Genomic DNA, 12,025 nt, shown 5'->3' on the forward strand with positions numbered 1-12,025 from the left:
TGTCTTCCTAAAGTAATTGATATAGGTGGTGTGCATTGTTCAGGGGAATATGCTATAATTCACTTCACAAGCTAAATAGATAGTATGAAGCAGGGGAGAGGCAGCTGACTGTCAGAGAGATAGAGGCCGAGGGATGAAAATATAAAAGGTGGCAAGTCATTTGTTCAAATGTTGGCTGATAAAAACAGTCAAGACGGATTGAAGTCTTAAGTTGATTTGACTTATTTTCCTCAGTGATGAAGGCCAGGGTGTTTCCAGTCTTTCAAAACATCTAGAGTTTAAAATAAGCTACCTAGAGGGGCCTTTAAATCACGATTCATCACTGGTAGAGGGAGGATTGGATGGTATTTCCAAATTGAACTAGAGCCTCCCTGAAATATTTCTAAGAAGAATGCTTCCCCTCTTGTTATCTTTCTGCCTCGCCAGCAGCAATAGAAACTCTGCCGTCGCTAAGCTGGCTCTGTATTTTCTGAAAAGTATGTTTGATGTGTATTGTAGTAGCATGGGTTTTCCCAATTCCCTGAAGCCCTACAATTTCACGAAGGGCAGTCGATCCGAGCGTAGGCATGGCGTGGTGGAGAGAGCCCCGGCTTTGGAATGGTACAGACCTGGTTTTGAAACCTGACTTAGCTCCTGACCTTGAGCAAACAGTGAAGCTCCCTCTGCCTCCTTCTTCCTTGGTAAACTATCCCCTCGTGTCCTTGCAGAGATTCAATAGATGTTTGTGAAGCGGTTGCCACGGTGTCTGGCATAAAGTAGGTGCTCAAGAAATAGTAGCTGCGATTATTATAAAAAATGACAGTGATGAGAAGTTAGAAATGTCAAGTTGGTTTACAATGAAAGCACCAACGTCAGGGGCCCAGCTCTGGAACCGAACAACGTACAGTCATACGTGTCCTGTGTTTGTCCGCTGAAGAGCTCAAGTTAAATGCTTCAGGGCACGACCAGTGAATTTGGTGAACACGAGACCATATTGGATACTTAAAGGGACTGGGAACTCACCTGTGTGTCTGTTGAGAGTTAGTGAAAATGATGTTATATAGATTAATTTTACCAAGAGTGAAGTGACCTGTCATTTTAGATAGATTTAACCAATTTTTTTTTCTGTTTTGCTCCCTAAATTAAATTAGCTCATACATCCTATTCCTCTACTATTGGGGCACCCTAGTGATTACTACAACACTCTGAGTGCAAAATATAACAATTCTGAGTTAATACTATGAGCCGGTTTTATGAGTGAGACTCAGGGTTTAAAGGGACAATCAAGGTTACCTGGGTAAAGCCAGGATTTGAACCTGGGTTCCGTGAATCTGTAATCTCTGAGTCTGTTTACTGTCTTATAAACAGGTGGTTCTTTCTCAAAGATAGAAATTAAAATTAGGAGTATAGGAACAGAAGAGAAGGATGGGTCAGTATTAAGAATATAATAATGTATTCATCAGGAATTAGTGTATGGTATAGAACTTAAACATACAGGAAAGATGAAATAAATAACATTCATCACAAATTCTTTATTAAGCCAAAAAACTATATTCCATTAAAGCATCTTAAATATATATATAACTTTATATATACCCTTGGCATTCATTGGTAAATCATCCCAATATCCTAACATAAATATTTTCATCCTTTTTTTTTTTAAATGCTGGTGTTCATGATTAATACATTCATTCAACAAATTCTAGTTTTAGCACCTGCTTTGTGCCAACAGTTTTCTAGGTGGTAAGAATACATTTGTATTGCAATGTGTTTCTATTTATATTATTTATAACATTTTTTATGACATTAACATGTTTATTTATTTATTTATTTATTTATTATTTATAATAATTTGTTTAAAAAAATAATTGGAGTGGCTTCTGGCTTTTTCCTGTCAAAATTTTATTATCTCTTGCTTGTGTTGCAACATCCTTTAGTGGCATAGATGTTGTTGTCTCTGGAGTTGCATGTAACCATGTATTCAACAGAAAAGAGTCTGTGTTTGCCTATTGTGTGACACAGCCCACCTGTGTCAGTGATCACATCGATGTAAATACCAGCTATCATATTTTATAGTGAAGAAACTCTAGAGAGCCACTTTGTCCAAATATTTTTTTTTTTTTGCTAATGAAAATACGGAAACACAAAAATTCTGGATTTGATGTAGAGTAACCCAAAGTTAAGACATTTTAAATATTCTCAAAGTGTCCTTCAAGGAAAGATCAGTATGAGCGTTCTTGACGTTTCTGCACTGACCTTAGTGCAGACTCCAGTCATCAGGAGGCTCTTCTTCTAACTTTATTTGTCGTGCAAGTGGCATTCTGATTTCAGGTTAATCTCAAGCAACGAGCAGGACTTTTTGTATGTGCGTCTCTACAAAAAAAGAATTTTGATTGGAGTGACAGCTGCTCGTGAGGCTTTAGTGATACAAGCCAACTGCTTATCAGGCTATCTATGAAGAGAGCGTGGGAGCTGGTGTGATTTAAGAATTCACTAGGGACGCCTGGGTGGCTCAGAGGTTGAGTGTCTGCCTTTGGCTCTGGGTGTCATCCCGGGCCCCAGGATTGAGTCCCACGTCGGGCTCCCTGCATGGAGCCTGCTTCTCCCTCTGCCCTTGTCTCTGTCTCTGTCTCTCTCTCGCTGTGCCTCTCATGAATAAATAAATAGGATCATTAAAAAAAAAAGAATTGATTATATAAGATGTTAGTGAGGAAAGATTGGCCATTTTTGTCCTGTGTTTTATAAATGTCTGAGGCCGACTGCAATTGGTGTTCTTTACCTGGAAAAAATTGCTCAACATAAAGTCAATAAATACAAGGGATGGTAAGAATGAAAGAAAAAAAAAAAGTAAAGGAATTTCCTTGTCTAAAATCTAAGATGGCTGAGGTAGTTAGAAGGAAGGGCCACAAGTCAGCCTGGTGCTGGAGAGCTTGAGGGACCACAGCCTTTGCGGCAAACAGCTTGTGAGGTCGGTGAGCGTGCTGCATGGTACCCTGCTTTTTCCTAAAATTTCCTTTCCCAGAATTGTTTGTAATATTATATCCAAAACTAGTTTTATTGATTCCCTCATTAATTCAGGGCACCTAATATAGCATAGGACTTTGCCTTTCTACCTTCATTAGTCACCATTTGGTTCTGAGGATTCTCTGAATATGGGTAGGAAAGCCAAAAATAGCTAATTCTTAAAGGTGGAGGTAACTCAGTATAACTATATTACCCATCAATAGTTCCCTTTACCACCAGAATTTACACTCACAGGTGCAAAAGCAAAATGGACATCTGTTCAGGCTCCACTGTGAGCGTGCACACCATTCCCTGCAATAAAGGAGAGGAGGGGAAAAAAAAACATTTTGCACCCTCAGATAAGTAAAACATGCTGGGGATGCAGTAGTCAACAGAAGAAAAAGTCCCTATAAAATAAAAATAAATAAAAAATAAAGAGTCTTACCCTCTCTCCTGTCACTTCGGACATTTCTGTTTTGTAACATTCTAGATAAAACACAGAAATGTCCTCTGAGAGTAGGATTCTTCATACTTCCAGAAAGGACTTTTGTTTTCCCTTCAAGGAAGTGCTTTCAAAAGAATGAATTTATTTGCAAGACGCTTTCTGTTATGTTTCTAAGATGTCTCTCCTCATTTGCAAGACCAGCAGAAATATTTGATTTTTTTATAAACGTCACTGGAGAAAAATCAGAAATATTTATAATCAGAATTTCACGTTGCATCCATCATTGCTACCGCACGACGATTTTGTTAAGGGGCTATGTGAAGTCTGTGGGGCTTTTCACAAGAGCTGACTTGGACTGGTTGAAGAATTCAAGAAAGACCGTGGTTTAATTTATACCCGTGTCTTTTCCCTCTTGTTTTAGAGGTTGACTTAGTCTTCTCCGGGCATGAAGTGTTTCCCTGTACCTTTCAGTCTGGGGGTGAATCTGTGCCACTCTCGCTGGGGTGCTCCCAAGGTACTAGGATAGATGGATGGACCGTTCGTTCCTCCTGCCCGAAAGGAGAGCAGCCAGGTGGGGAGTAGGTGAAGTTCTGAAGACTCGGCCTCCCTCCCACTCACCTGACTCTTATGTTCAGTGAAATCTATCCCATTAGACAGGAAAATTAGTCCAGCGTCTCCTCTTACCTCGCCACTTGAGTTGTTGAGGAACCTTGGGTAAATCATTTCACACTCCAAGCAGGGGACAGGACATGGTTATTTTTAAAATATATTGATTGAATATGTTGCTGTTGATCAGAAATGTCAAAGTTTGTTCTGATTACCTCCTGGGATTGTTAAAGACTGTAATGTGTCAAAAATTAGCGTTTTAGGGGCACCTGGGTGGCTCAGTCGGTTAAGCATCTGCCTTCGGCTTGGATCCAGCCACACATCGGGCTCCCTGCGTGGGTGGAGCCTGCTTCTCTCTCTCTCTATTGTTCCCTCTGCTTGTGCTCTCTTGCTCTCTCTGTCAAATCCACAGATGAAATCTTTTAAAAAAAATAGTGTTTTAAATGCTTACTACTCCTTTTTTTTTAAGATTTATTTATTTATTCATGAGACACACACAGAGAGAGAGAGAGAGAGGCAGAGACACAGGCAGGGGGAGAAGCAGGCTCCTCGCAGGGAGGCCGATGCAGGACTCGATCCCGAATCCCGGGATCACGACCTGAGCCGAAGGCAGGCGCCCAACCTCTGAGCCACTCAGGGGTCCCTAATGCTTACTACTCCTTACCGTCTGTACACATATTACCTAATCTTCTACTCTCTCTTCCTTTCTCTCTCTCTCTCTGTGAACACATATAGATTTTTCAAAATATTTATTTAACATACTCTATGTAATTATGTATAAATTTATAGATGTATCATTTATAAATTATACTTAAATGTGAATAATATATATATAAATAAAATGACAATGGAATATTGGGTATATATATTCTCTGCAAATATAAATATACACAAAATATATGTACCAATAAAATGTATGAACATATATATATGTTAATAAAAGTTGGGTATAGTTTTTACGGTATATCGATCGGATAAGTTGTTATTGAGCCACGTACTCTTGAATTGGACGATTGAGTTAATGACAAGAGTGTGTCTAACTCGACGTGGGTTTCTTGCAGATTCAAACTCAGATGACTTTGACCCTGCTTCCACCAAGAGCAAGTATGACTCTCTGGATTTCGATAGTTTACTGAAAGAAGCTCAGAGAAGCTTGCGCAGGTAACATGTTCCCTGGCTGAAGATGACAGAGGGACGGTGAATACCTCACGGGACAGCGCGTCCTTCCCTAACTGACTATTGCAAGTCATACTTAGGAATTTCTCCTACTTTACACTCTCTGTATAAAAACAAAACAAAACAACAACAATACAACAAGAACAACAACAATGGTTTACATGAACACAGCTGCTGAAGAGGCAAGAGACAGGATGGATATCCAGTAAGCACATGTGTATTCATGGGTGTCAGCTTTCTTTCCCTGGAGTCTCTTGGTGATGGAGAGTGTGTGTGTGTGTGTGTGTGTGTGTGTGTGTGTGCACGCGCGTGTGGGTGCGTGTGTGCATGTATGTGTGTGCGCATGCACACGCCTGGTTTGGGGAAAGCATGTATGTACAGGTGGGGACTGGGGGCACCTGACCAGAGTGTGCCAGGGCAAACCGCTTCAAATGGCAGCAGTTCCGTGAAGACACACTTAAAACCTAGAACTTCAAAATGTTCATATTCTATTCAAAAAGAAAAAAAAATGCATAAATTCAAAAAAGGAAAGAAAACTAACCAACCAACCACAAACCACCCTAAAATGACAGCCACTGATGTCTGGGCATCAACCTCTGTACTCTGTTTTTTAAGAAAGTGCAAAATCAACTTGAAGCAAGCTTTCTCTCATAACATAATGGTTATATGACAATCCCGAAGAAACCACAGGTTGTGTAGAACTAATACCCTTTCTCTCTCTCTCTCTCTCTCTCTCTCTCTCTCCATCTCTCCCTCCATCTCTCTCTCTCTCTCTCTCTTCCTTCCTGTCTCTCTGTCTCTCCCCCTCCTCTTTTTCCCTTTGGCCATGGAGTCTGGGTGGGAGAGGATGCTGCGGGCACCGGAATGCTAAACTTTCCTAACATTTTGAAGTTTCTGTAGTTCATCCTCTATCCTGACACCCATGTAAATGTCCAAAATGTTGATCTTCCACTGCAAATTTCAAAAGCCTTGTCAATGGTCAAGCGTGCAGCTTGTTCAGTGGTTCTTTCTGAGGAGCGGGCACGGTGTTACATTACTACTGAGAGTTGGCTAGAACTCTCTGGTATGTGTTCAGATAGTGTAACTGCTACATTCTCTGATGTAGTGAAGTATTTACAGATGTTAAATGGAGTATTTTTATTTTGTGTACATACTATACAACAATGTTCTTTTTTTGTTACAGCTATGCACTGTAAATGCAGCCTTCTTTTCAAAACTGCTAAATTTTTCTTAATCAAGAATATTCAAATGTAATTATGAGGTGATACAATTATTGTACACTAACATATCTAGAAGCTGAACTTACTGCTTATATATATTTGATTGTAAAAACAAACAAAAAAAAAAGACAGTGTGTGTGTCCGTCGAGTGCAACAACAACAAAATGATGCTTTATGCACATCCATCCCTTCTTAGGTGAGCTTCGATCTAAGCATCTTGTCAAGAAATATCCTAGCCCCCTAAAGGTAGTAACCACTTATGCGATATTTTTCCACATTTTCTTGTTGCTTGTTTTTCTTTGAAGTTTTATACACTGGATTTGTTAGGGGAATGAAATTTTCTCATCTAAAATTTTTCTAGGAGATATCATGATTTTATGTAAAGTCTCTCAATGGGTAACCATTAAGAAATGTTTTTATTTTCTCTATCAACAGTAGTTTTGAAACTAGAGGTCAGAAATCTTTTTAAAATGCTGTTTCGTTTTAATTTTTGTGATTTTAATTTGATACAAAATGCTGAGGTAATAATTACAGTATGATTTTTACAATAATCAATGTGTGTCTGAAGACTATTCTTGAAGCCAGTATCTCTTTCCCTTGGCAGAGTATGATGATGGTATTTATCTGTATTTTTTACAGTTATGCATCCTGTATAAATACTGATAATTCATTCCTTTGTTTACTAAAGAGACATATTTATCAGTTGCAGATAGCCTATTTATTATAAATTATGAGATGATGAAAATAATAAAGCCAGTGGAAATTTTCTACCTAGGATGCATGGCAATTGTCAGGTTGGAGTTGAAATGTTTCATTTGGGAAATTCAGCTTTTGCAGAAGCGGTGTTTCTACTTGCACTAGCTTGGCCTCTGACGTGACCATGATGTTGTTCTTGATGACATTGCTTCTGCTAAATTCAATAAAAACTTCAGAAAAACCTCCATTTTGAGCATCAGGATTTCATCTGAGTGTGGAGCCCCTGGAAAGGAAGTCAGTAAAGTTTGGAGTGTGTATTCAAGTTTCTAAATTGAGATTCGATTACAGTTTGGCCGACACGACTTTTCTGGAAGATGTGATATACCTACTACTTAATCGTTCTTTTTCCTTTCTCTCGCCCAACACAATCTTATAAAACGGATTTCACCCCCAGGCCAATGCAGCTAATTTTGATAGCTGCATTCATTTATCACCAGCATATTGTGTTCTGAGTGAATCCACTGTCTGTCCTGTCGGATGCTTGCTTGATTTTTTGGCTTCTTATTTCTAAGTAGATAGAAAGCAATAAAAAAAAAATATGAAATAAAAGAACTTGTTCACAGGTTCTGCGTTACGGCAGTAACATATCTTTAATCCGCCTAATTCTTGTTGTTCTGTAGGTTAAATGCAGATATTTTAACTCTGTGTGAACGCCAAACTAAAGTTTACAGTCTTTCTTTCTGAATTTTGAGTATCTTCTGTTGTAGAATAATAATAATAAAAAGACTATTAAGAGCAATAAATTATTTTTAAGAAATCAATATTTAGTAAATCATATTATGTGTTCAAGGACCAGATGCGTTCTCTACTTTGCCTTTAAATTTTTGTGATCCAATTTTAAATACATTCTCCTTTTTGCCCTGGATTGTTGACATGAGTAAAATACTTGGTTTCTTTTCTTACTTATCAAAAGACAATGCTACAGATTTCATGTTGAGGATTAATTTATCCCCACTCTGGCCTGACAAATATTGTTACCATGAAGATAGTTTTCCTCTATGGACTTCAAATTGCATCTAAAATTAGTGCAAAGAGAGAATCACTAACCCATCTGAATAGAGCTTTTTGTATCTTACGCCGACCCTGTGGGTAGTCCATCAAAATGTAAACTGTGTTCCTTCTATTTTTATTTTTAATTTTTTTTTTTGGAGAGAATATTTCAAGTGAACACATGCACCCCATCATCACTGGAGGCAAATTTCAGCATAGAACTGTAGGATTTTTAGATGACCGCGGGCCATTGCCTTCATGCTGTGGTAAGTACCACATCTACAATTTTGGTAACCGAACTGGTGCTTTAGAAATGTGGGTTTTTTCTTTTTTAAAGAGATGTAGCAGAATAATTCTTCCAGTGCAACAAAATCAATTTTTGCTAAACGACTCTGAGAACAACGCGGTTGGGCTGTCAACAGTCAAAGCAGCAGAGAGGGAACTTTGCACTATTGGGGTATGATGGTTGGGTCAGTTGAAAAAAGGAAACCTTTTCATGCCTTTAGATGTGAGCTTACAGTAGGTAATGATTATGTGTCCTTTTTTGATGGCTGTAACGAGAACTTCAATCACTGTAGTCTAAAGACCTGATCTATAGATGACCTAGAATAGCCATGTAATATAATGTGATGATTCTAAATTTGTACCTATGTGACAGACATTTTCAATAATGTGAACTGCTGATTTGATGGAGCTACTTTAAGATTTGTAGGTGAAAGTGTAACACTGTTGGTTGAACTATGCTGAAGAGGGAAAGTGAGCGATTAGTTCAGCCCTTGCCGGGCTTTTTTTTTTTTTTTTTTTTTTTTCCACCTGCCAATTCTACATGTATTGTTGTGGTTTTATTCATTGTATGAAAATTCCTGTGATTTTTTTTAAATGTGCAGTACACATCAGCCTCACTGAGCTAATAAAGGGAAACGAATGTTTCAAATCTACTTCTGCTTTTCTTATTTATTATAACCAGACTCCTGGCATGTTTCTCAGATCAGTACACATTACTTGCTTTTCATTATCCTGTTTCCTCTCTGGATCTCCCCCCTTCTCTCCCTGCTTCTGCATGTTCATGGATGGATCTCAGCTCTAAGGTAACGTAGACCTGTGCTTTACCTTCTCTCCTTTCACATGGCAAAGGTGGAAGTGGTTTCTACAACGAGAAACGACGTGGGACTTTGAGAAATGGGTTCACTCCGTCTTTGTATAGAAAGTCTGTATTTTTGAGTACAAGCCATTGCCCCCAGTGAGAATCCTGCTGAATATTCAGCTTAGGGATTGCTTTCTAAGCAATTCAGATGGGCTGAACACGTTTCAAGGACTTGTAACAGGATGCAGCCCCCATCGCATGTAAGTCATATGGGACGAGGTGATAGCTCAGCTTGCTGTCAGGATGTCTGTTCTCTGTGCCTCGCAGGTGACTGGTGGCCTGATGACAGAGATGACAGAGGATGCACTTGCACGTGCTCTGCCCTCTTCCGATTTCACATGGTTGTCCCCACTCCCAGCCACCTGCATTGCAAGACCCACTATACACATGGCATTGGGGGAAGGGGGCTAAATATATCGCAGCCCTCGCCCCCCATCTCCTAGAGAAAAAAGGGTTTGTAATTACTGGAAATGTGATAGAGCTATCAATAGTACATTGGAATCGGCTAAATAACCCAAGAAGCACTGTGTTAACTGCTCACTGTTCTATTTCTATTTTATACGACTCTAAGACTTGCCAGTCGTTTTTATCAAAACAGAAAATAAAAATTAACATGATCTTACCCAAATATCGCAGTCGCCTTATAACTGCGGGTACCAAGCCCTCCTGGTGGATTGTCCTCAGATTCTGACTTGTCTCCCATAGATGCTTAAATTGTATACGACACTTTTAATCTTCTGGCTGGACTCAGCAAGGACATGAGAAAAAAAAAAAGTGCAGGTCTTTCTTTTAAAGGGTTAACCTTTTGCCCTTAAAAACCTTTTGAAAGTAAAGAGGGAATTTGAAGAAACAACAGTAGTAGCCGCTGGTCTGGTGCTAGGATATTCTGATTAAAAATAAAGGATTTATTTTGTGTTGTCCTCAAAACATTAAATCACTTCCATCCTTGATGATACTAATGGCAAAATAATTATTGAAACCAAAATTAGGCTGATAAAAATAAATGAACACTGAATATGAATAGTTTATTTAAAAAGAGCTTGTCTCAATTCAAAAGTCCTCTAAACTAAATCTGTCTCAACTGTACAATGTGATATTCAAAATCCCTTTTCAGCATTGCCGTTTCCTCCCCATTGTAGGATTATTTAGCTAATCATTGGATATAATTTACAGCCCTAACAACATTATTATACTCATTTGACACTAGTGTTACTAGCTACACAGTTGTAACTCAGCATTAATTATAGAATATTTTAACTAAAGCATACTTTTTGCAATATTTACTTTATATGAATCTTACATTTTGCAATTCTTGTTGCCATCCCTTGTTTTCAAACACATTATACACCATTATAAATCAATCTTCGTACTTTATCAAACAGCAGAGAGTAATAAAGAAGGTCACAACTCATAGAGGAGTTCCTTGGAGGTTTGTAACATCATGATTTAAATCTCAGAAAGATTTAATCAAAAGCTGAATTAATCCCTGGGGGAAAAGATGCTATATAGATTCTATTGATGGGCACAAAGCAGCCTATTTCTTTTCATTGGTCTCTGTTAACACGTTGGGAAAAAGAAACATAGTTTTTCTGAGGGAAAGAAAACAAGATTTCCTTGATGGGGGAAGGGTAATAGGAAATGCCTTTATGCCATGTGTCTTCCCCTTCATTCAGAATGGTCCGATTCGTTCCACTTACCAGGGCGTTATCTGTTCTTCTAGTGCACGGTTAAGCTAAATGTCCTCCACCCCCTCATTTCCCCCTGCATATCCCACGTGATTCCAGTAATTCTGCAAAGTCCCCAAAGCTCCACTCCAGTCAAGCATGTGGAATGTGTGGGTCACATGAGCTGGTTTCCAGGTCCTCTGTTGTAGTCAGGTGACTGCCCCTGGGCAAATTCTCAGCATTCGGGGACACTGAAAACTTGCAGGAAGAAGTGACCATAAAATGAGAGTATTTCTAGGACCAGGTTCTACCGAAAAGCCTACAGCTCCATGACTAGAGTGTACGCTAAAGATACAGAGGCCATCCATCACCTTCCCATATGCCTCTTTTCTGCCCATGATTCCATAGGAATGTGACCGTATTCCCATTAGCTCAAAAACCATTACTTACCATCAGCTGACTTCCAGAAGGGGCAAAGAAGAATTAATTAATTGAAAAAAGTGAGAGAACTTTTAGAGGAGAAAACCAAATGATCCTATAATATTTTCATGATTAAATTAAATGAGCATAATTATACATGCACATATGCACACCAAGGCATTATTATAACCGAGAACCTTAGAATATTATATTGTCTCAAATTTATGCATATAGCACTTACTGAAGGCAAGTAGCTGGTGTGATATTTGAATTTGCATATTGACCATTTTCATATATTTTCATATATTAATTTCTAGTAGGAAGAAGCTGAATTATTAGGAAAAATCCTGGGGTGATTTAGAAAAAATATTGTGCTTCTGCTCGTTTTTGAGCATCAGGGGCACTTAGCAACATTATCTTTTTCCCCCACATAGTTTCCTGTGATGGATTTTCAACAAGATGACATCCAAGTGAAAGCCGAAATTAAATGGGAAGGAAAGAATGTTAAGTGGTAAAATCCTAAATAGCTTATTAGACTACTTAATTGGAGGGAATTTATTTTTGCTGCTGTTAGGAACTCTATAGTCAGGTTCCTCTTTAACAACACTAATTGATGAAAAAA

General features: G+C 38.6%; 1 protein-coding gene across 5 annotated transcripts in view; it reads left to right on the forward strand.

The window, feature by feature from the left end:
- PPARGC1A (PPARG coactivator 1 alpha) overlaps positions 1 to 9,113 on the forward strand; it is a 641,509-nt gene extending 632,396 nt beyond the window's left edge. For all 5 annotated transcript variants that reach the window (XM_072737984.1, XM_072737985.1, XM_072737983.1 and 2 more), the window contains one exon: positions 5,095 to 9,113. In XM_072737984.1, coding sequence (XP_072594085.1) covers positions 5,095 to 5,198 — 104 coding nt within the window. In that variant the 3' untranslated portion in view covers positions 5,199 to 9,113. The remainder of the gene's footprint in view (positions 1 to 5,094) is intronic.
- Positions 9,114 to 12,025: the final 2,912 nt, after the last annotated feature.

This window comes from Vulpes vulpes, chromosome 14 (assembly GCF_048418805.1).
Source record: "Vulpes vulpes isolate BD-2025 chromosome 14, VulVul3, whole genome shotgun sequence".
In the NCBI taxonomy this organism is placed as follows: domain Eukaryota; kingdom Metazoa; phylum Chordata; class Mammalia; order Carnivora; family Canidae; genus Vulpes; species Vulpes vulpes.